The sequence below is a fragment of the Medicago sativa genome, chromosome 4 (assembly GCF_051527215.1).
Source record: "Medicago sativa cultivar Bolivia chromosome 4, Bolivia_mono, whole genome shotgun sequence".
Classification (NCBI taxonomy): Eukaryota; Viridiplantae; Streptophyta; class Magnoliopsida; order Fabales; family Fabaceae; genus Medicago; species Medicago sativa.
The window spans coordinates 98,005,390-98,031,197 of record NC_140752.1 but is presented as its reverse complement, the minus strand read 5'-3'; the positions used below and the strand labels follow the sequence as shown (position 1 = coordinate 98,031,197).

General features: G+C 30.7%; 2 protein-coding genes and 1 long non-coding RNA gene across 10 annotated transcripts; 2 read left to right on the top strand and 1 right to left on the bottom strand.

Moving 5' to 3' along the window:
• The first annotated feature begins 2,117 nt into the window (after window positions 1-2,117).
• LOC146934425 (transcription factor MYBS3-like) lies at window positions 2,118-3,918 on the top strand. Its single transcript, XM_085706325.1, has 3 exons — window positions 2,118-2,495; window positions 2,988-3,181; window positions 3,473-3,918. Exons 1-3 carry the CDS (start codon window positions 2,186-2,188, stop codon window positions 3,791-3,793), a joined length of 825 nt encoding a protein of 274 aa, XP_085562451.1. The 5' UTR covers window positions 2,118-2,185; the 3' UTR covers window positions 3,794-3,918.
• Window positions 3,919-5,413: 1,495 nt separating this feature from the next.
• LOC146934424 (uncharacterized) lies at window positions 5,414-5,975 on the top strand. Its single transcript, XR_015008462.1, has 2 exons — window positions 5,414-5,545; window positions 5,624-5,975. It is a non-coding gene; the product is annotated as an uncharacterized LOC146934424 (long non-coding RNA).
• Window positions 5,976-7,183: 1,208 nt separating this feature from the next.
• On the bottom strand, window positions 7,184-16,496 carry LOC146934423 (K(+) efflux antiporter 4-like). Of its 8 annotated transcripts, none has more exons than XR_015007759.1 (20): window positions 15,999-16,496; window positions 15,592-15,638; window positions 15,117-15,175; window positions 14,948-15,026; window positions 14,718-14,779; window positions 14,532-14,607; window positions 14,371-14,445; window positions 14,154-14,225; window positions 13,972-14,055; window positions 12,785-12,853; window positions 11,864-11,941; window positions 11,600-11,688; window positions 10,587-10,683; window positions 10,461-10,514; window positions 10,072-10,167; window positions 9,446-9,634; window positions 9,272-9,367; window positions 9,034-9,078; window positions 8,143-8,247; window positions 7,184-7,773 (listed from the first exon to the last, which is right to left on the bottom strand). XR_015007759.1 is itself a non-coding variant. In XM_085706321.1 (20 exons), the coding sequence occupies exons 1-20, from the start codon at window positions 16,231-16,233 to the stop codon at window positions 7,693-7,695; spliced, it is 1,770 nt and encodes a 589-aa protein (XP_085562447.1). In that variant the 5' UTR covers window positions 16,234-16,496; the 3' UTR covers window positions 7,184-7,692. The 8 variants fall into 8 exon arrangements, 6 of the variants coding, with proteins under 6 accessions (XP_085562447.1, XP_085562448.1, XP_085562444.1 ...); XR_015007760.1 differs by having other exon boundaries at window positions 8,158-8,247; XM_085706321.1 differs by having other exon boundaries at window positions 9,272-9,349.
• Window positions 16,497-25,808: the final 9,312 nt, after the last annotated feature.

The following is a 25,808-nucleotide window of genomic DNA, read 5'->3' as shown; positions in this document are numbered from 1 at the left end:
ACTAATTAATCAACTTGTGATATGGACTGAAATTCTTGACAACTTGGCCTAGCTTTAATAATACTAAAATTCACTGGATATGTAATTAGGACTAGATAATTATCCGAAATTTCTGTTCTGATATACAACTTGACTATAATTACATTATTGAATTGAACAAGAATATCCTCATCACCCTTTCTTTATTGAATCTCAGATTCTAATAATTAATTGCAAAGGGTATATTCAATTCAAAAGTCATTTGCGCGATGCTTTTAAAACATAGTAGTAGTTTGATCGGCCCACAAGGTGCACTTCTAATCATAATAACCCCTCCTTTTTTATGTGATATGCTTGTAAGGTTTTGTATTTATTTTCTTGTTCCTACCCTGTTCCCTGCTATTTATCGATTAAATTTTGGATTAAGAATAGATTGTTATGAGTGTTAGAGCTGGGTAAATGGTTTAATTGTTTTTTTTTTCTTTTACAAATTGATCTAGCGTATGTTTGGGTTCTGCGGTGGCAAGAATCAATTTTGATTGAATTGATTTTCTAGAGTTAATTTTGATTAGGGTTAAATATGTTTTTGGTCCCTATAAATATACTAACTTTTTGTTTTAGTCCCTTTAAAATTTTCCTTCAACTTTTAGTCCCTATAAAATTTTCAATCACTATTTTTTGTCCCTATTTTTAATTTAATTTTTGTATTTTTTAATGAAATTTTGCATAAATGTGTGGAATATTATAAAAACACTTTCAAAAAAAATTAGAATTTTTTAACAAAACATAAATTAAATATGAATTTTTAACCGTAAAAAATATAAAAATTCATATTAAATTCATGTTTTGTTAAAAAAATCTAATTTTTTTTGGGAGAAATTCTTATAATATTATGAGTTTTACTGCAAAAATTTATTCAAACATATAAATTCTACATATGAGTTTACTTTAAAAGATGGATCAAAAGTGAAAATAAAAAATTTTGAGGGACTAAAAGTTGAAGAAATTTTTTAGAGTGATTAAAACGAAAAATTGACATATTTATAGGGACCAAAAACATATTTAACCATATAAATTATTGACATATTCTTTTAATTTAATCATTGACGTTGACTAAATTAAGAATTTCAATAAAACAATTTCAAATCCGTCTGTCTTTATAAGACACTTTTAAATTGAAAATACATGCTCTTAGAAACATGCAATCGCTCAAATCAATTCATATCCATCGTAAAAGGTGTTTTGTGACTCAGGTTTCAACAAGGTTTTCATACTAGTTTCTTGGAAACACCTTCCTGATAATATGATCAAAACCAGCGTGGATGGAAGCTTTATTAGTAACTCGGATCGTTAGTTATAACGGTTTTCTTAGGAATTCATTAGGGAGTTGAATTTTTTACTTTTTTGAAAATTGTGGTTTTACGTCTAATATTAATATCAAGAGTATATGATATTCACCCACCTCATAATCTGAATCTATCTTAAACTTATGACTACAATATAAGTAGATTTTTGTGGTACGACAATATATTATATTTGTCCAGAGTACTATTATTACCAAGTTAAATAATTTGCATAGATCTTATAAGATTTTAAAAAGACCATACTCAGGCCTAAAAAATAAGTATATGACAAGCCGCATATCAAACTTAAGCCTTAAAAAATTTGACAGATTTGACTTAGACTTTACAAAGTCTAACTCAATCTAGTCTATTTTCATCACTAGTTTTACATCTAATGTTAATATCAAGAGTATATTCACCCGCCTCATGGTCTCGATCTAGCTTAGACCGATGGCTAACATAAGTAGATTTTTGTGGCACGAGAGACGAGAGTATATATTTGCCTAAATCAGCATATTATCAAGTTAAATAATTTGCAGGCAGATCCGGATGTACGGTGAATAGGCCCAGAGGTCATAGATGCTGAAAATTAGTAAGATAAGGAATTCGTGTCTCTATGATTTTATTTTTTTAACAAAAATATCCAAGAATAATAAACTATGTCCGTCCAATTAAGTAGCGTGTGTGAGTGTGCGACCATATTTTTCTTTCCATTTTCCATTAATTAATTAACCCCACCCCACATCTCACTCCATCCTCATATCATATATACCTCTAAACTAATTCGTTTGTTCTGCTCTCTCTCTGTCTCCCATTCTCATTCTCTCTCTCACACACACACACACTTTAATTGGTGGTTTGTAATGGGGAGAAGAAAGTGTTCGCATTGTGGTAAGATAGGACATAATTGTAGGACATGCACATACTTCACTACCCTTGGAGGACTTCGTCTCTTCGGGGTCCAACTATCATCTTCCTCCTCCTCATCATCTAGTACCATGATCAAGAAAAGCTTTAGCATGGACACCTTTCCCTCACCATCCTCTCCATCTTCCTCATTCTCTTCATCAACATCATTAACCAATATTGATGAAAATTATTATCACAAACCCACTTCTAATATTTCATATCTATCAGATTGTTTTATAGGTCCACCCCAAGAGAGAAAGAAAGGTATATTTATACATATGTTAGCGGAAAGATGGTCACTAATTAATGTTGTTTTCGTTTTCTATTAATTTAATGTGTATTTTTTATAGTATTTGTTGTATAGTTCATCAATTCAAAATTAATGAAAAATAAAATATATTTTTTTTACAAATTTTATTGTTTGTAGTTGAAATTAAACTTCTTTCAAAACTAATTTATCATGTTCAAATTTCCAACAGCTTCCTTCATTTGTTTTTTTTATTTATAATTTGTAATATACTAATATGTAACTACCAATAAGAATAGAATTGAAAGAAAAATGCTACACCAAAATCTTATATTCCTTTATATATTGGTATGGATGTATAGTCATGATCAATGTTAAGTAGTTATTCATACATGTATACTTCTAATTTGAGCTAAGGGAGTTAATGGATAAGTGTTTGAATCATGATGAATGAGAAAATACTTGGGATCTCTAGTCTAACATATATTATATACTGATTGATTGATCAGGAGTTCCATGGACAGAAGAAGAGCACAAAACATTCCTTGTTGGATTAGAAAAGCTAGGAAAAGGAGACTGGAGAGGCATCTCTAAAAACTTTGTCACTTCAAGAACCCCTACACAAGTCGCTAGCCATGCTCAAAAATACTTTCTTAGATTGGCTACTATCAACAAGAAGCGACGTTCAAGTCTCTTTGACTTGGTATATACTATACTATACTATGTTAAACAAATTCAATTCATTCATGATCATCAATTGCTTAATTATTTAGCTATCTCTTGTCGTTCACCACTGAATATAAAGTAAGTCTTACATGGCCACAAGCCCATAACCACAAATAAAAATTATTTGAACGCACACACAAAAATAATTTAGTTACATTTCTTAATCTTTTCCTCTTTTAACTTTTTTTTATTTGTGTGTTCAAGTAAGTTATTTTTATTTTTATGGATCCTTGTCATTGAATTAATAATATGATATATTTGGCTGCAGGTTGGGAGCAAGAACACCAACACAAAAGACCAAGGGCATGCTAATTCAGTAGTAAAATTGGGTCATAAATTTGAGGATAAGTGTAAATGTGAAGTTGAGATGAATGATGGCACCACTTTGTCCTACTTTAAACAAGAAGAAGCAGCCAAATCAGAAAAGCAAGAAAATAATTACTCTACAGATAATTGGCTACATGACTCTTCAAATTGTGCAGCAGTGCCTAATTTGGACCTCACACTTTCAGTTGCATCCCCTAAGCTTGAACAAAATCAACCCTCCTCTGCTGGCTCATTCCTTCTTGGCCCAATTAGCGTCACTTAATTAATTAAGTACTCTGGAATTTTTCACATTCTATGTTAGCAATTTATCGTTTTATTTGCAAAACATGTAACCTAACCTCATGTACAAGAAGATATGATCAACGGAACACGTTTTTCTTGGCATTATTATTAGTCATTAATATTTATGCCCCAGTCAGGTCTATATGCAATCATCAGACCCCTTTAATTTGAAGATAAATACACAACATTCAGCATCATATAAAGCAGTGTTGATAATGACTATCCATTATTTCCTCCATTCCTTAATAGGGAGTACTATGACTTATTCTTCAAAAAAAGACTCCTATAACTAATTTATACAAGAATTAAGAAAGTTAATATAATTAGTCTCACTCTTTTTTCCTGATTAATTACCCAGTTAATTAATTTATATTGAGAATCATCATCAACTCATTTTTTCCCAAGATTCTCACAAGAAAGAAATGATGAAGTAATTAACCATATTTTGATAAAAGAAAACACAAATAATGCAAGAGGCAAATTGAAGAGGATCTTATAAAAAGAAATAAACAACATTTTCTCCAAAAAGTTCTATATAGAGGGAGTAGTATATAATATAAAAAATGCATATATCTGATCTCTATTATAATTTGGATTTTATAATTCAATCCAAAAGTTAGTCATACATTGGAAATTTCTCCCATTTATAATCGCTATATATTTCCATTAAGTCAGCTCATGCATGATATATATGCAGATCTCTTACACACCCTTTGGACCATATAAACACAATTTTTATTTTTGAATTTTGAAAGCGTAAACACACCCAATTTTCCATTAACAAAGCAATTTTGGAAATTGTTTTCACCTTCAACAACATCAATTAGTCTCATCCAGAAAATAAACTAATTTACAACTTTCTATTTGTAATAATTTAGTCAATAACAGTTCCTCATGCATCATGCATGTTTGATTCAATCTATATGTACATGACTATATATAACATTGGGTCCACACCTTGCCTATTCAATAAGATAGAGAATATGTGCCAAACGAGACTGAAGCTCTCAGAAAAGAAGCACATCTATTGCCCCCCAACATAGTGTGAACATATAGACATATAAAAAAAATGTCAAAATTAATATATAGACATTTTTGTCGTAACCTTTAAGCGATGGGGTTATGAATAATAACCACTCCTGCTGGCCGAAAACAAAACAAAAACATATGGAACAAAATCTTAAATAGACCAAACTTTGGATTCTGCTTATTTTAGGACAAATTATTTTCTTCACATGGAATTCTTACTTCACCAATCCCTTCGAGTTTGACTATTTCTTCTCTTTTACGTTCTTGATTAATAATTAATTTGTAAAGAACATTGACATTTAAAAGGTATAAAAAGAATTGTACCAGCTAGTTCAAAGGTGTTGCTACATATTTCTACCATTGGTTGGTCTTCGTTAATTTGTAGTTGACTAGTTATTTGTTAATTAGTGGGGGGTCAGATTTAATTAACTTTATTTAGTAATAATCTAAAACCTTAAACCGGAAATAAAGGACCCGTACTAACTGTGAAATGTGAAATATTCTTCATGCCATAATAGTATATATTTGTGTGACTATAGAAACTGAACAATTATCTTCCCATGTTGATAACATATATGAAGATAAAGAAATAGGACGAAAATGAAGCGCATCCACAAGATTCTATAGATAATATGCCAATCAAGCCTGGCTGGGACTTTTTGTCAGGAAAGTTCCTATCACCATTCAGTTGATGATGAGAATGGTAGACTTTGTTTAATTTCCTTGCATGCAAATATGTTTCTCCATGTGCGTTTTTCTTCTAATAATAATCATATTGTAGGTACGAAACATTTACCGCGGTTGAACAGTTTGTTAATATTGTTGAAAAACATGTGGAACACTCAAGATGAATTCTTCCTTCTGACCAGAGTTTCTTCATGCTCGAAGTCAAAGATCGAAACCTTTAACCATTTGTTTAAAATGTCTAAGTTCATTAGTACTCGGACAAACCACATGTTGGTTTACTTTCATGTCTTAACTTTGATTTTTAAAAATAATCTTATATACTTATTTATATTATTAAAAGAAATGAAAACGTATGCAGAATTTTGAGCAAAAAGATTGGAAAAAGTTACACTCAAACTTCCTGAATGTATGACTTTGAGATCAAATGTTAAATTAGTTCATATCAATTTTGTATAATAATAATAATAATAATAATAATAATAATAATAATAATAATAATAATAATAATAATAATAATAATAATAATAATAATAATAATAATAATAATAGATATTCAAGGCTTATTTGATAAATGTGATTATTAATTACACAATAATTAATAATATCAATGTATAATTGACGTTATACCTTCCAATAGCTAATTAAGCCTAATTTGATTTGATTAATTGGTCGAGGATTTGGAAAACATGTACTACATACATTATCCTCCTGACTCTTGCTTCATTTCAAATTGAGAAATAAAAGAAGGGGACCATTGAAGTGGGGATATTCACGATTCCCCTTTTGGCCGACGTTGATATATCAGTAACAGTGAACAATAATTGAATTTGGCAAAAACATACGTCACCAGACTCACCACCATTCGTTATTGTACTGATATATCATTATATTATGACAACACGCGTTTGTGCTATATGATAATGATAATGATAATGGAAGAGTCAAGAGGGTCTAAATGCAACATATGCCACAAGAACATTTGATTAAACCAAACTCCTTCCAGCTATGTTTTGTCATATTCGTAAATTTGTATCTGCCACATATAATATCTGACTACCATGCTCTCCTGTGACCCGTGTGTTTGTTTATCTGCACCTGCATGCATAATAGGTGCACAACTGTAGCAGGCTAACATTAAAAGGACAGAAAACAATAAGCAAGGGAGATAGATAGCAAACAAAACAAAAAAATATCCAATCCTAAATACAGAGTATAGACTGCACCATAAGCACCGCTCATACGGTAAAAAAGTTGTGGAAATATTTTATGTGCTGGTGTATGGGTTCGTGTCACTTGGTGTGTATCGGTTTTCCGTATTCGTTACTCACAATTAAGTAATAATGACAATGGCAATTTAGATTGTTTTAAAAAAATCATAATTGATATGTAACTTTGAAACAAGGTTAACATTTTTCAAACTACAACGTTTCAAAGCAACATAATGTTAGTAGTATTAAACCAAAGAGTGGAACAGTAACTCTACTCTGAGCATATATATATATATATATATATATATATATATATATATATATATTGACAGAGGGTAAATTCTAAAAACGGTTAGTGATGAAAAAAAAGGGGAATGCTGCTCAGTAGCTGATGAAGATTTAGTAGTAACCAACCTACAATACAATACAAAACATAACACCACATCTTTGGTAATCAATTAAGAGGTAATGAACCATATATTAATTTTTCTTCTGCTATCATTAATCATTAATAATTTCAATAGTTCATGAGCATGATACATTTGACGTTGATGACTGCCTATAGAGACAACTTACACATTCAAAAACCAATCAACACAAAAATTTGGATACAATAAAAGGGGACTCATCTAAAATGAATTACACTACTAACAGCAACTAGACATTACTTTATACACAAAATAGGCCATTCAAGTTGATAACAAAGTGGCCCATGTTACAAGGTTAGTTGATGGATCCGGCTTGAAATCCTTCCTCTGGTGTTGTGTGTTTGCCATTGCATTCACTATTTCCGGTGTGTGCTCTGAAATCAGGCGGCATATACAGTTCTTTGCAATAGAAAATGTATTCAATTAGTCAAACATTATCTGCACTATTTGGCACCTGTCTACCAGAATAACAGAAACCATCAGGTCAATCCCGCAAACCATTTTCTGCGTCATAATATATTTGGCTATCATGAATCATGGGAGCCTTGAACCATCAAAGTAATACGCTTAGCGCTGTCTGTACGAAAGCTGTCCCCTTTAAAGGAAACCTGAAAGTACAATCACATTTAATATCCTTAGGACAATTGAAACAACAAAATGCTATAATGATCTTTTAGGGTGTGTTTGTTTCAAGGTATCAAATCACATTCCTTGGAATGATGGGAATACTTTACTAGATATAATATTCCTACTCATGTAAAGTATAGAAATGTTTTTAAAATTTATTTAATTTAAAATGTGTTTGATGGGAATGGTAGGGGGCAGTTATAGGTAGTTGAGTTTTATTCCCATGAGAATGTTGGATTCCCATCCTTTAGCATGAGAATAATAAATTTTTAAAACTTGAAACAAACATGAGAATGTTGCATTCCCAGGACTAACATTAGTAATTTTGAAATAAACACACTATTAAATACCTTGCTGGGTAATACCTCAGCAGGACTATCAGGAGGGAACCATCGGAGCAATGCACCGAGATGTAGAACAGCAGGAATCAGCTTGAAAAGCAAGGGGGTAGTCACCTGCACAAATTTGTCAGTGAAAACTTCAATGTCACTATAAATCAACTAGTTAAATACATTTCAGAATTTAATATTCAAAACACCTGCTTGTAACAGCATATAACATTCAAATCTATGCACAAGAATTCACAACAGCAAGACCCAATGTTTACTAGCGATAACCTGCTTGTACACTTGTATGAAAAAGAAAAAGACGGCCAATAAACAAAAACATAATACCATATAGCAAAAATAAAACTTGAAAAGGTTCGCTTATGCTGGCAAGCGGAACACATTGCAACTGCAAGCATGCCAATGGTGTTGCTCCCATCAACATGCTTTGCAGATTTATCATGCTTTTCATTTTATTTATCTCCATAAAATTTGTTACACGTTACAAAAGCCTCTCAACACAAAAAGTTGAAGTATATGGGAGTAAAATGACCATGGTCTGCAAGCCGTGAGGCAATAATTTACCATTGAGTAGACACAAAAAATCCAAAATGAACATAGATAGCCTAACAACTCTAACCCGTGTACAAAGAGCATAAAGATTGTGTATGCAAATCACAAAATTAATGAGTTACGGGAGGATCTCACTTGACAGACAGCGAGACAAATGGATAATGTCTTTAATATTATACGGAGTTAAATGGTTCAGTGATACAAATCACACAACACCAACAAAGTAACAAGTGATTGCCAATTTGAATTCAGGACAAATGTGTCCTAGGAGTACTTAAAAGGGAAATTCAATGTTTATGATTGCTATGTAAACTATAATTCTGTAAAGCATTGTCTGCATACCAGACTGAGAGCTGTTGTTCCAAGGAGCAATAAATACAGCTTTCCCTGCAGTAAGGAATAGACCTTCAGTTCAACTGATCTATTTTAAAGGTAACCGCAAAAACAATGTAAAACTATTTCCAATCTTCTTGAGTTGAAACTATTTCCAGAAATATAGGAAGATAAACTTCACTGTCATCCTAAGCATCAGAAGAAACTAGCTAAAAGGATCGTCTGAAAATGAAAATGAAATGTGTACCTCAACTAAATGAACGTTCGAAGCACGACTGAGAAGAACAAAGGCAAATTCCCCAATCTGTGCCAAGGACATCCCAACCTACGCATATGGAATAACCTAAGGCTCCTCTGTCAATGAAATGTATGATGCAATAAAAAAGCAGAAGTAATAGTATTGACTGTTGTCAAATCTTACAAGAATGGAAGTCTTGTTGTTGTATCCAAACCCCTTAACAACAGATGCAGCTACGATTGTTTTTACAATGATCACCAATATAACAGCTGCCAGTAAAATGTCAACATGATTCCAAAGGAAATGGACATGTATAAGCATCCCAATACTGGCTAAGAACAGAGCAGCAAAAAAGTTGCGAATTGGCTCGACCTAAAATCATAAAATTTGAGTAAAGCTCAAATAAGTATTGGCAAAACATGGATTCATCTCAAAATGTATTTCCTTCAAGAAGAATCCCTGAAATTCATTTCGGTTGGCTACCCCACTTTACAGGCATCCATGATAAAAATATGAAGTAATACCTAAAAGAATATTCAAACATTTCCCTCCCCTTAAAATATGCTTGACATGACAAAAAGAAAATAGCTGAATACATGGAAAATATAAGAAATAAAATGATCAAATTTGGATAAAATTATGCTCCACAAACCACAAGTTTTTACTCAGACAAAAGGGGGAAAATATTTGATTTTGGGTAGGAGAACTGGTGCAAACTAAACTATTGAAAAACTTTCAAATCCTGAAAAGATAATATAAAGTAAAATTAACAACTACAAATAATATATATCCCAAGGAAAATATGTTACTTGTTCAAGCGTATGTTGACCAAGATCTGTTGTTGATATCATCACTCCCGCAGCAAAAGAACCTAGTTCAAGGCTTAAACCCAGCTTATCACTACACTGAAATGAAATAACAAATTATCAAAACAATTTGTACAAGTTGTTTGGATTGGAATTCATACATGTAAGTATAATGTATCAGGATTGCCTGCATTTAAGCATCACAAAGATGTAGGGAAGTAAAGTTGGGTCCATAGACATAAGTCATTACACATTGAGAGGAAACAACCAGAGACTTTACCATGATTAAGGGCACTTAACTAGTGTAGATAAGAAAACAGGCTTCAATATATTAAGATAACACTCTTGCCAAGTAACAAAAAAATGAATAAAAAAATGGACAGAAAACAGACCCAAGCAACTATTAGACAGAATGCCACTGATGCCAATTGATAAAGTTCATTAGTCTGCACAAGAAAAAGACAGTTAAAAAGTAACAAAAACAAAAATTCAGCAATAAAGCAAAGGTCTATGTTCACCTGAGATGACAAGCTTATCATAAGCTTAAGGAACCACGGTACGCAAGTACGAGATAATATTGATAAGACGACAAGAAATGTAATTAAGGTCAACAATCTGAAACAATAAAATTAAGTATATCAGAAAGAATAAATGACCAAAACAAGCATACTCTCAAGCAGGAATAAAGTTGATGTCATCAGCATATCAAATCAAGCAGACTGCCTCATGAAATTCAACCAGGCTAATGGGAAGTTAGTACTGCCACTCTGCAAGTGCCAGGCATACCGAACTAAAGCATAAAATAATATCGAGGAATGATACTGGCATTGTCAATTTTATTTTTTCTTCGTCAGAAAACCTGTGATACATTTTTGCCATGCCTTTCTTACTTCCAAATAAAACAGCCAGAAAACAGATAACTTTTTCCATCTTTACTGCTTGATATATTTTATTCAAGTGGACTTAATTGGTCATTGCAAACCCTTAAGGACACATTCAGTTCTGAAGGTTCGGTATAAAGTCTGATTAACAAATGTAACACAAAAAGAAATAAATATATTGAATAGACTCATTCTTAACCATGTAGATGAAGTTTAAACTCATATTTCTATAATAGAACATACAAGTATTTTTTGAAAGAAAAATAAGAATTGAAGTGACTCTGTTTAGACTACATACATTGGTTAACATAATGCAAAGGATAATCTGTTGAAGATCTGTGGACCTCAAAACAATCTTTAGCCAGATATGTTATCTACAACTCACTAATATTTCTAAACTTGCATCTACGTATTTTTAAAATCTCTTCACAAACAAAGAATTAAAACTATGAACAGATTACCTTTTCTAACATCTATAAAATATTAGGTCAACTCGACAGTAGTCACACTGGAAAGATAGGATAAAAATACAGAGAAACAGCAATGAGGAGCCGTGGGGTTTTAATGACATCTATTATAGATCTTCATAACCATGCTGTAATAGAACTATTGCAATAAGTAAATGCCAGTCCGCCCTATATTTAACTTACGATTTACTCATGGATATTACTCCCTGAAGAACACCTGATGTTCCACCCAAGACAGGAAGCAGTGCAAAGAGCAAACCGACAGCACAATCCTGACAAAAACCAACAACATTGAATAATGAATTTCAAAGTATATCTGAGAAAATTTTAACAAATATATCAGTGCCGTTGATAGCACTAATCTCCACTCCTTTTACACAACTGCAGCAGCAATGTTTCAGTCATTCATGCATGTGCATCTATAAATATAGAAGTGATAGTACACACCTGCAGAATCAGGGTTCCAATTATAACCTGGCCATGAAGGGCATTGACACTGTTCCTTTCCATTAAGAATTTCAAGACCTATGGGCCAAAGAAGAATAAAAGCAAATTCAAAGAATTTGATGAGGAAATAAAATTTTCAAAGAGAAATTTTCAAAAACAGGGAAGTTTCATTCAACCACACCAAGCCAATTACTAGCACGGGAAGAAGTCTAATAAACAAAATAAAAACAACAAAAATAAAGGAACTAAGTCTACAAAACGTATCAACGTATTATCCATTCACATACCACCAGTCAGCATTGCTTTAAACTATGACCAGAACACAATAGAGAAGCCATAATATTATCACATACCAACATATTTAAGTAATTAAGTGTAAAATTCAACACAATTTTTATCAATTCTTGAAGTGTTGATTTTTCCTTTCAATCTTATGCCCGTATCAATGACATATTATTATCATATGATCAAAAATCTTATAATCTCTTACACTGAAGTTGTCTATTTCCTCCCCCGATTTCTACTTATTTGGTCTAGTTACTAAGCATATTGCAACTAATACTTGGACCCTAAAATCAGGCCACCACCTTCTAACAAAAATAACTTCATATTTTCTCTGGTTGAGTAATTTGATTAACTCTTCCTTTACTTGGTTGGAACTTGAAACACTGTGATGTCTCTATGGAACATAAAAATATTACTATGAATCACCGTAAAATCTAATCCAAGCGCACCCAATCAATGACTGAAATAGCATATTACAATTATTAAAGAGCGTGCATAGGTTACTTGAAATATGTATAAATCCTGTAGTAAAACAACAAACTTGAAGTGCTCGTCATAGTCTGAAAAATTTGAACATGTGTACTTCGCATGTTATACTTTAGAAAATGGATATCAGAAATTGTGATAGGAAATTACCACTGCTGTTGAAGACATGGATAGAAATGCACCAACAAATATTCCTTCAGATGATTTACCACCACATAACTGCAGGTAGGGTTTAGGCGCATTTGTTAGACTTTCATTGCCATTAAGTAGGGAATATTTGTAGTGAATAATAGTACAAAACATCACCGCTTGTTTCACTGAACTTGAAGCCTCAAAATCAATACATGATCTTACAGAACTATTTTAAGAGTTTTAACATGTCTAGAAAAGTATAAGATCCATCCTACAGGCCTGTATTGAGCTAGGCTTGGTAACAGGGTCATTCACCAATAATACTTTGGAGTTTGGATAAGGTTAAAAAATACAATGGTGTAGACACAAAGGTGGAAAAGTAATAAATAACACAACAGAATAAAAAGAGATATAACTTTTACAGGTTTTTCTCCTTGCCAATGTGACTTATTATTCAAGAAATGAAGGAATATATCTGTAAGTGGTGAGTATGAATAATACACTTTCAACAAATTAGGGCCTTATAACAATCATGTAGGCAAAGCAGAATTATCACAACAATTAAGCCTTATCAAAATTGGCAAGAATAAACAATAGCCAACAAAACAATCTACATATATATTGTGGACATAAAAAAACTTACATGCATAATTATTAATTAGAAAGAAAAAGAAATGAACATTTTAATATCAAAGTCTCAGCATGATATCAGTCCATTGTGTTGCTAAAACTACAATGCAATTAAAAAGGAAATGGAGAGAGAAGTTTGAGAAAAAACTGTTGAACAGTAAGATTAGTGTATCAACCTAGGAAATTTTACATGCTTTACCAACAAATCTAAAGTCTAGTTTGATCTCATATAAGAAAAAAAAAAAATTAAAGGCTCCATACACATTTTTTAGCATAATGACAAGTGAGATTTCTCGCCAATTCTCTCAATGTTCCCTCAGTTTCTGAGATTTCAACTTAGCTTAAAGTTAAGGACAGTCTCCTATTATGAGAAAGCTATGTTAGTCGATCCTACTCCATACATAAATCAGTAATTTTTTCAGAACTGGAAATAATCTCAACCTAATTGGGTATCAAGGACTCATAGTATATTAGATAAACAAATATGTTGAACAATACGGGTTGCAAACTGGCGGTGATTATTTATCATGACTTAAGTTATAGTTACAAAGTATTTATAGAATTATCAGACATACCGAAGCTATTATTCCACACAGGCACATAAATAAGAGAATTTGCAGCAGACCTCCAAGAATAGCCACTGCTCGAACAACTCGAAGCTGCAAACATGAAGAGTCAGATTTACACCATATATGGATGAGCTGAAAATATACAAGTTTAAGCCAAAATGAATGAATAAATGAGTGTACAAGGCAACCTTTGTTGTGGAAAACTCTAAGCCCAATGCGAAGAGCAAAAAGATGACACCAAATTGAGCAACTGTCTCTACCTGCGATGAACCGAAGCAGTACGTGACTTTATAAGACTTCCCGTTCGCACGAGGTGACTTTATATCTAGAAATAATGTGACCGACTCAAAGAAAGAGAAAACAACCAGTAGAGTGCATAACAAAAGAACTATAAAGGCAACATACTTGGACCATTTCACTAACAAAACTCAAACCTCCTGGTCCGATGAGGGATCCTGCTAACAGATATCCAGTCATAACCTACAAATTTTATTGTATGGATGACGCAACTTTGATAGGTTTATGGTAGAAATATAAATCCTCAAAAAATAAGTTTGTGATCAAACCGGTTGTCCAGCACAAGCAAAGGCAATGCCACCACAGGTTGCAGAGACAATGACAACCACAAGATCTGATATCAATCTGCAAATACGGAATACCAAAAAGGGTAAGCAGCCTGAGTAGTTAGTAGGCACTCACAACGTAACACTGCTTGAAAAAGAAATTAAAAAAGACAGGAACTGTAAGTAAACCTCAAGTCTAATTGCAGAACAGGATACTTTGACTTGGGATTGGATATGATAAAGACATTGTCCTGAAGATGAAAAATTAGCAAAATATAAAAATTAAGTGTAATTTTAAGAAGAGTGGTACATATACAAATGTATTTTTCATTCATTTCACGATGATATGGTAGCAAAAAATATTACCGCATTATGTAACTTTGAAAGATCTAAACTTCAAGAGGTTGACTGAGACATACCTTTCGATCAATTAAAGTTGGTGTATCCTCAACTCGGTTCTCACTGTCCAGATTGAAGACATCATGGAACTGAAATGACCTGATAGAAAATTTACCAAATGTTGAAGAAACAATTCTCTGTTGAAGAAAAAGCAACAATCCAATTATTCTACAAGAAAGAGATGCATACTTTTCCTCTTTGGTCTCATTTTTCTTGGGCTTAACTCTAGCAACAGTTTCTAAAACAGCCTGATACAGTAAACATGTCATACGAAGGACATTAGATCACAAGTCTATTCAAGAGAGATCAATATGACACATATAAAACCCTCATACGCATTTACAAAAAAATTGGAGGGCAAAGTAACCAAGCCATAGGTTCTACCTTACCACCATAAAATTCACAATCTCAAATAAATTCTAAAACGCATTTTTGACACATCATAAGTGAAATCTGAATATATGATATCATCTATATCATGACCTCTGTCCTAAGATTAGCTTAGTCCTCCTCCAATGAATAATCGTCAATCGAGTTAAATTCATACGAGATTGAACTCTAGCCTAAAGCTAAATACCTATTACCAAATCAGGCAGGTGGACTACGCCCCATAACTTCACATTTAGCAAAAATCCATAAGCATGACGAGGAATTGATTACAAACCTGCTGTCCAGCAACGCTGTTATTGAAACTACCAGCATCATCGTTACCTGCAAAAGAATTGCGGTAACTCACCAAATGCACTAGTTTGAATATAACTTTCCAAATGGTAAGTAATTCATAAAAACGCATCAATGCCATAACAAAGTATCCACAAAAAGCACTTCGAACTCAATAGCATTTATTTGTTTCCAATCATAAACGCTGATAAACATGAGTGAAATTCAGCAATCAATTTTTTTTTTCACTATCCACAACCGCGTCAATCTCATAGAACAAATCAGAAAATTGCAAAGGTATCCAAAATTGGAAAGAAATTCAAATTAATAGGCATTGTGGAAGAGAGTTTCAGAAACGAAATTAAACAAGAGAAATTGAAAAATGCAAGTACAGAAGCTAGATCTAGAAACCTTCGTTCTGTTCATTTTCAGGAAACTCTCTTTCAAGAGCACGATCAATCATGTTAGCGAGACTATCTTCATTGGATCCCGCAAGCGAGGCATTGCCAACGGCAGTTACGTTAGTTTCCGGTAGAAGAAGTTCCGTCTCCACCGTCGAGTTAGCGGCGAGGAGAGATAAAGAGAATGAAGGATAACAAAGAAGTAGATCACAGAGAATGAGAATCGCAAATGATAGTAACCTCATCTCTCTGAATCAGAGAGAGAGTGTGATGGAAGAGTGTTACAGCGACGCCGTTAGAGTTAACAGCACCGTCGTGTTTGGCGCGCGAAATCTCTCTCACCGTTGCAAATGCATGGAGATGAAGAGAGAGAGGTTGCGGAGAGAGAAATGGAAGAGAATGGAGTGTGGGAAAGTACGAAAAAGTCCTTGATGTTCGGTGAATGAAAAATTGAAAAAGGTAGTTTGAACGTAAGAATTGCCTGTGGCAGTGGTAGTGGGAAAAGCACATTCAGCCAAGATGCTTCATTACTTGTATTTGTAACTTATGTTAAAGCATTACATTGCATTAATTAATTAAGGGTTATGTTACAAGACACCTTCATAAAAAGTAGTGTGGTGTCTTTTATCAAGTCACACCTCAAGGTGTGATTTTCACTTTTTTAGTTATAACTTTGATAAAAGACACCTTCATAAAAAGTAGTTGGTGTCTTTTAACAAATGTTCATAGAGTAACTTGATAAAAGACACCTTCACAAAAGGTGTCTTCTATCATAACCCATTAATTAATACACCTATTCAATATGTTGCAAATAATATGCAGACACGTCCAACAGTTTCTATACATCAACATGACATGAGTGTCCATTACTTCTATGTCAAGAAGAAAATTTTGAGTATACATTACTCACATTTTCTAAAAAAAGAAAATTTTGAGTATACATTACCTTTTAAAAAAAAAAGAGTATACGTCCTTCGAAAAAAAAAGTATACATCACTCAAGCAAATTACTTTTGCTATCACATTATGTTTTTGCTATAAAGAAAAATCATGATATTCTTGGATTATAGGAGGTTGAGATTTTTTGCTTAAAGGATTTATATAACTATTTTGAACTTTACAAAACATTAAAGTGATTATTCAGGAAAATATATTGAAGTGGTAAATATTTATAGTATAAGATTTTTGGAAGCATTTTTCGAATATTATAATAACTTCTTTTAAAAAAATAGAATTCTTTTAACAACAGATGAATTAAATATAATTTTTTAAGCATAAAATATTAAAAATTCATGTTTTATCATCTCTTGTAAAAAAATTATAAGCTTTTTGTTAGAGAGATTTGCATAGTGTATTAAACATTAGCAAAAAGTAATTCATAATTTCACATGGTACCCCTAAGTTGACTTAAAAATAGGGATAAAAATGTTGACAGAAAATATTTAAAATACTATTGTTAGGAAAAAAAAATAAAGGGACTAAAGAAGAAAATTGATATATGTATATTAGATAAAAACTTATTTAACTATAATAGCAATGAGAAATTAGGTATGACAACCAGCCTAACAGAGGTGGATTTTGCCTCCACTCGCGGGAGAGGTTGAGTATGGATGAATAAATGGAGTGCCATATATTTTTGTAATCACCAATATGTTATTATATGTAGTCACATCAATTAGAACATCTCCAATAAAAGACGTTTTACTCAACGGCATGTCTAGAGCTTAATAGCTACTTCTATCAAAGAAGAAATAAGAGAGATTGCCACTGAGATGTAAAACTTCTACAAAAGCTCTCTCTATCTCTCATAAGTATGGTCTAATCGCACATTTTATTCAAGTTCTTCACCATATTTCAAATATAAACTTAATAAACGAATTCAATGTTTAAAATTGAGCAATATTTTAAGAGTTATTGGGTTGGAGTGAATGAGTGTGTGTAAAAATCGCTCAACATCCTCTATACATACAAAGCAAAATGGTTAAAATGAATAATCCACTTGGCACCCCCTTTTCATAAGAATGCCACGTGTCATGCTTTAAGAAAACCAATCTTATACAAGTTTTTAGTCCTACAATCACATGAGAAGGTTGATCATTCCTATTAACTAGTGTAGTGACCCGTGCCAAGCACGGGGAAATAAAAAACTTTTTTGATCAAATGTATAGATTTTATATTATGTTATCTTAAAGTTATAAATGTGGTTATAATTCAAATTTGATATGGAAAAAAATATCATCTTAATTTTGTTAATTTTGTATATATTTTAAAATATCTAAACATTGCACATAACGATTAAAGTATTTGAATTTATACTTATACTAATTATTTGTACTATAAGATGTACTAATTGTTAAACTTAGCATATGTAATATTTTTGCAAAAATACACTGACGTACTGTATATTATTATTTGTTGACATAATGTATTTTATGAATCATAAAAACTAAAAAATTTGTATTTTTTTATATCATAGTCAGTGTCAGATGTATACACCTAGTCTGTGAATGAACCCGTTAATTTTTTACGGGTGTGTATAAATATAATTTGGGCTACAGAAACGCCGATTGTTATTTGTTTTTATTTTTTACAAAACCAATGGTCTAATGTAAATATTAGACATCGCAACGGGGCGGATCGGAGGCGGGTTTGAGTATCCCCGTCCCTGCCCCTGCCCCCGTCCCCAAACCATATCGGGGTAAAAATTGAACACCCAACCCCGCCCCCAATGGGGACGGGTCTCCCGGCCCCGCCCCAACCCCCACCCTCGAAAACTTTATTTTTTATAAAATATTTAAAAAATGCATATTTTTTCATTTTTTCATAACAACAAAAACACAATAATTATATTAATAATTTTCTATCTAATAAACTTATTTCAAAAGAGCAAAATAATTATTATAAATGTGTTTCTAAAGAGTAATAATATATTAAAATAGGTTGGTGCTTATGGAAATAAGATTATAAAATTTAATAAACAAAATTTTAAAAAGCGGGTGCGGGGCGGGGTGTAAGCATCCCCCGCACCCGGCCCCGCCCCCGTACTAAAACTCAAAATTTCCCCCACACCCGCACCCTGTTAAATTGGATTTTCCCAGTTAAATTTGGGGCGGGGGCGGCTGGGTCTGGCGGGGGCTGGGTTTGTTGCCATGTCTAGTAAATATTATATTTTAGGGTCACAACGATGTAAAAAAAAAAAGTTCCGCGTATTGTTATACCTGAAAAGTGCATCAATTAAAAGTCAATGGTAGGAGGATCTGCTTATATAGAAATTGCATGTCCTGTAATGACCAGTACGCCTTACAAAGAAATTGAAAAAACGACTTCCAAACAATACGCAACTTTAGTTTTCTAAATTATAGCAACAACAATTCTAAAACATGATCAATGATCATACTTTTTGAAAAAATTTCACGATATACAACATTTGTGGTGTCCTTGCAAACATTATTATTTTCATCCAAGATGAGCAGCTTCAAACCTTTTCTAGAATTAACTCGAGAGATAGCGACAGAGTTGTCCATCCGTGAACACGGGTTAGGAAGATAAACTCCCACTCGAAATAAAGATTGACCATGACTTTTATTTATTGTCATTGCAAAACAAAGTGTCAATGGAAATTGTCTGCGCCTGAATTTCAAGGGTAGTCCTGGATCACTCAGAATAAGATTCATCCATTCCTGTGAATGAATACCCTGGTACCTGCCCTTTTTCCTGTTATTACGGTAGCAGCTATCGTGCTCTTTCCTAGATGTGTAACTGTCAGCCTCGTACCATTACACAGTCCATTGGCCTGATCGATGTTTCTCAATGATAAGCTAGTGTGATACTCATGCTAAGCACGGGAAATTAACGTACTTATTTTTTTTTTTACTCAAGGAATTAACGTATTTATTAATGTTTTATAAAATACTATTTTAAATCGAAAACTAATTTACACAAAGTTAGCGAGTATATAAGTTATTTGATATATAAATCAATATAAATTTAAAATAACTTTAATATAAATTATAAAGCTTTTTGACAAAAACTATAACTTCCAATATTGGTAGTTTTTGTAAAAAATATTATATAGTTGTATTAAGATATTTACTTTTACAAATATAAAGTTTATATATGTAGTTTACAAATATATATATATATATATATATATATATATATATTAAAATATTTTAAACTAATACTTTTATCCTAACTAATAAATTGTTTCGGGGGTTGAGTAGTTCAAATGATTTGAGTTAAGGAATAAGGAGTTGAAGGTACTGGGTCAAACTCAAACAAAAGAGTAAATATTAATTTAACAACTAATTACTAACATTTGTGATCAGAAAAAGGACAATTGTTTGAATCTCTCCAACATGATAATATTTACCCCAAGAATATATTACATTGACATTTAAAAAAAAAAATTTACTATTGTCAAATTTACCTTTTGAAAATGGTTTTTCCTATAAGGTCTGTGGTAGCCCATGTTCCTATTATGATTAGCAAGTCTTTAAAGATATAGATACACACTTCGAACCCGTACCGAATGTAGAAATATATTAATATGTAACATGCAAATCTCTAAATATTATCCATACTTTTGTGATATTTTGTAACTTTTTAAGATTTTTTTTTTTAAAAATTATGTGTAATTATTTATTGATCCAACCTAACGAAACTTCATTGCATCGGGTAATAGATTACAATGAAAACCGATCCATCCTGTGAACACCTATAGGCGTGGATGCAACAACATGTATGAAACACCAAGTATATATAATCACAAATGGTTTGACCAATTTTCTAAACTTGCAATTCTACAGTTATCTTGTAGATATCTTTCACATGTAAGTATTTTTAGAAAAAATTTGGTGTGATTATAGTCACACCAAACCATATGGTACATCCGCCTATGGACACACACACACACACACTCATAAGAATGATATAAAATATCATAATTTTTTTTTAAAAATCAAAAAATAATATATTAATGTAATACATTTGTAAATGTTTGGTCTGGTGGTAAAAAGATAGATTTTGGACATTAAAGAGAAATCAACAAATTATATCAACTTGTGATAAAATGAAATGGACTGGTTTTCCGTTTTTATTTTAATAATACTTAATATTTTAATCTATTAATGTATAATTATAGTTATAAAAAATTGAATTTTTTATTTATTATTATAATTATAATTATTAAAATTTGACAATAATGAGAATGTCCTTATTTGAAAAACATCATTACTCGTTAAGGAAAGTATTTTTGTTTGGTAGTGGTCGGGGTTTGAACCACGGATCTTACATATTTTATGTATTGTCCAACCAACTGAGCTAGGCTCACAAGGACACTCGTTAAGGAAAGTATTCATTAAAATTAATATTTATTGAAAATATTACAATTTGATAATATCATTTAAATTGCTTATGATTCTCTTAGATATTTGTCTTCCTTCATAGGTTTCTTTTAATAAGTAAAAAAAAAATTATATAACTATAATATTTAAAATCTTGACAAATTTAAAAATAAATATCAAAATCATTTTAACCATGTACCTTAGATTAAAAATGATTTGAATTTTAGAGAAATCAAAGTATTTTTATTTATACTTGTTCAACAGATAAAATGGTAATGCCTATTGAATGGTGAATATTTTCTCATTAAAGGTCTAAGACAATGGCAATGCCTATTGAATGGTGAATATTTCCTCATTAAATGTCCATTAAAACAATGGTTCCTTGTAAATTTTGGTACTTGGAAGAAAAAAAAATAAACTAATAAAAAAATATTAATGTAAAATATATATACCTAGAATGGTACATACATCGATTAATTTAGGATTTATATTATAAAAAATACTTTGAAGGGTGAATATTTTGAATCGTAGGATAATCCGTTTAGGATATAAAAGGGTGAGGTTTATTTGGTTCTTATAACAAACAACAAATGTCTATGTTTTTTTGTCGATGATAAATTTAATCTCGTTTTTTTTTAAAAAAATATACCATCTTCTATTTCATTTATTAAAATTAAAATATTAACAGTGTCTGAAAATATATGTAACACTTCAACAACATTAAAAGTTTTGATCAATAATAATGTCTATTGAATAGTAAATATTTACTCATTAATCATTTCCTTGGGAAAAATATTAGCTTTAAAAGTTGTGGTTAACAATAATGCAATAATTGTGCTTTAATTTTTTTTAAAGGAATTGTGCTCATTGTGATTTAACTTAAAATGCAAGGTTATATGAGTATATTTTAATTGCTAAATGGATAGCACTGCCATGAGAAAAAAATGGACATTTAACGTGTACCATATATCCTACATGGATTATCAATATCATTATGAATAAAACAATTCGACATAAATGGATAGTCTATTTTAATTCAACATAAAACTCATTTTGCTCTTGACTTATAAAAAAAAATCAACATAAAACGGTTTAATATAAACGGTTCAATAACTTCTTTTTGACAAAAAAAACGGTTCAAAAATATTTTTTTGACAAAAAAAACGGTTCAATAACATTTTTTCGTTGAATGATAGTATTTTATATTGTTTTATTTTAATGATATTATTTTTCTCATTTCTATGAAGATTATTACCATCGGATGAAACAAAATGGTATGGGAAAAAAAAACCAATCTTGATAATTTTTATTATAGATGGAACATTTTTCAATTTTAAAGTCAAATATTAGTAAAAAACTAAAATCGAAAATCATTAAAAAATCTAAAATTCAACAAAAAAAATTGAATAAATCACTAATATATAATGTAAACTACTAAAAAGTTCAAAAGTTAAAAATCAAAACTGCAAGCCAATTTTATTGATTCATTAAAACCATTTCTAAAGATTTAGAAAGTTTGTCTCTATTCATGTCCCACACAAAGTCATAGGCGAAAGATTTGAACCACGATGTTCCATGTCTCTTAAAAAGAAGATCTATAATTGTATTTTGGTGCTCATTAATTTCTTTGAATAACAAATTACAAAGAAGCAAATAACAAATGTCTATAATATGCAATAAGATCTTATCAATATTATAATATTAAGAAAAAAACTCATAATGAACATATGACAATTCTTACAACATTTTTTCGTAGATGCACATCAAAGTTGAAAGTACAACATAACCATTAATCTATAGAAAAACTACTATTTGGAATGTGAAATATCTATCATTTACAAAAACAGATTATATCTCTAAAACTAATTAGATGAATAGTTGTACAAAAGAATAATCATTGCTTAAAAAACTAATAAAATACATCCATTCTAATCAAAGTGTTTAATCCAATTTCTTCAAAGTTCAAACCATATGTTGATTCTTTCATCACATTCAACGTTTGAGATCCACTTCTGCAACAACTAAATAGAAAGTGAATGAAGATCAAGAATAATTGACAAAGAAAAACAGAGAGATGTTTGTTTAATTGTTGTACCTATGAAAAAATATTAGAAATTGGTCCAGTCTTAAGAATTAGATCTAAGAAGAAAAAAAATGAGAATAGGAAGTAAAAATGAATAAAATAAAAGAATGATCTTGAGAAAATTTTCAAAATTTTAGTATGAATCTCGAAATTGAGTGAGAATGTTGAAACCAAAAAGCACAATGTATAGTAGTGATACGAAAATTGTGAGTTGTAACTTAAAATGGTGTAAAAAGTGTGAGCTTCAAACACAATATTTATAGCCAACATGTATGAAGCAATCACAAAAAAAATTCCATGGATGTAGTAATTGACAATTAAATGGTACATTAATTATCAACAATTTGTACGATTAAGTTAGAAAGAAAAAAAATACTCATGATTTTTTTTAGGGGAAACAAATACTCATAAGGTACATCTTTATTAAAAAAAAAATACTCATGATGTACATATCTATTTAATTTTTTTATTTAAATGTGTAAAAAATTGTAAATGTGTTCAAAAACCAAATGTATACTTTTTTTTTCATGAATGTAGAAAATAATTTGACTAATATTAGTTAATTGTGAAAACGACGTAGCTCATGTTGTCAAGTAAAATTTAACATCCTTGCTTTAATATCATAAAAAAAAATGAGACGAAAGGTGTACTGATCTTTTTGGTAGTGAAGGTGTACTGATTTTAATGTAGTAATAACAACGCCATTAATATGTCAAAACAAAATAAAAAATGTCATTAAAGCCTTTTATTTGTTTTATTCGACGATAATAAATTACAAAGATATTTTGTAGGCTTTTGCTTAATGAGACGGTCTATATTACTCCATCCGTAAATATCTTTAATAATCTATTAAAAAAATTATGAAAAATTGATATTTTAAAAATATTAATCGGGATGAATCCAACATCTTATATACTATATTTTGTCTTTATATATTTGTACAAAAATATGATCAAATTATATTATGTAAACAATATATATTTTTAAATTATGTCATTTAAAATGGGACGGAGTACTTTTTTTGTTACCGGTTTATATTACTACTTACTATTACTTATTTGCAGCCATCTCTCCTTAATGCACTTAAATAATTGCACTATTTTACGGGATTATATCATATTTGATATTAGTACAGTCTATGTTTTTTATGAGCAACTATTGCAGTCTATATAAAAAAAACATTTAAGGTACGAATAATAATATATAATAGGGCAATAGAACAATTATGATAAAAATGTAGTTTGCTACAATTGAATTAATCTAAAAGTACTAAATATAATAAATTTGTTCCTGATGTAAACATTATGCTAAGGTATAAATAATAAATCCAACAAATTTAAGCAAAAAAAAAAATTCTAAGAAAATCAACCACATGATTCGATCATTGATACTTCAAATTTCTTTATGTGAACGACATATATCGGCAACGAATTCAATGAGCATCATACTCGATTAAATCAAAAAAAGGGTCATGTTAACTTGTGCCCTAAGGGCACAAGTTAAGGATCTAAAAAAAGAAATAAAACATAAGTTTTGTATTGAAAAAATAAATTTTTAAACTTTCAAAGCATTGAATGCACAATTTCCAAGAATTAGTTTCTACAATTGGCTTCTAAACTTGTGCCTTAAGGGCACAAGTTAACATTTCCCTCAAAAAAATAATAAAACAAACAAAAAGATGAACAACGAAAAAACAAAGGAAAAAACTAAACAAACAGAAAAAGAGGCAAGATTGTGATTTGTGATGTGAAAATTGGTGAAGCCATAGGTCTAATTTATAGTAATTTCCAGAGGGTGATTTGGTAAACTAAATTGATATAATTTGGCATGAGAGTAATTACACGCGATCGTTTTTAATTTTCGGTCACATATATTCTCTAACATAAGTCTTACTTTTTTTTTCCTACCCTTTTTAATCAATTTTATTTCATCGATTTGCTATTTTTTCGGTCGACTTCTATATGCATCTCTTACATATGATCTTTCCCTTTTTTTTTTTGAGGGGAAGTTATTCCTTATTATTAAGGAAAATCAAATCATATTGTGTTTAATTGTTTTAATGCCACTTTGAATAAAATATCTTTGACATAATTACAACCAAATCAATTGTTTCACATCATTTGTAAAAAAAATAATTTGTCCAACATCATGATTATTATTATTACAAAAATAAAAATTAAGAAATGTATAACATTATTTTTGTTTTGTTTTGAATAAACACTGTTATACGGTATTATTACTATACAATATACATTTGAAAATAGAAACAAAAGTATATTATCTTAAAAAAGAACATGTTAATTCAAATTATATAAAAAATTAATGGTTATTACCAAATCTAATTAAAATTATTTTAAAAAGTTACACTCTTATCAAATCATATTTTTATTATT

Coding starts and splice junctions, on each gene's coding strand:
- LOC146934425 (XM_085706325.1), top strand. CDS start 2,186: ATGGGGAGAAGAAAGTGTTCGCATTGTGGTAAGATAGGACATAATTGT. Junction 2,496..2,987: donor ACCCCAAGAGAGAAAGAAAG/GTATATTTATAC, acceptor TTGATTGATCAG/GAGTTCCATGGACAGAAGAA. Junction 3,182..3,472: donor GTTCAAGTCTCTTTGACTTG/GTATATACTATA, acceptor ATTTGGCTGCAG/GTTGGGAGCAAGAACACCAA.
- LOC146934423 (XM_085706318.1), bottom strand. CDS start 16,233: ATGAGGTTACTATCATTTGCGATTCTCATTCTCTGTGATCTACTTCTT. Junction 14,780..14,947: donor CAACTTTAATTGATCGAAAG/GTATGTCTCAGT, acceptor TTTCATCTTCAG/GACAATGTCTTTATCATATC. Junction 9,350..9,445: donor ACAACAAGACTTCCATTCTT/GTAAGATTTGAC, acceptor CCATATGCGTAG/GTTGGGATGTCCTTGGCACA.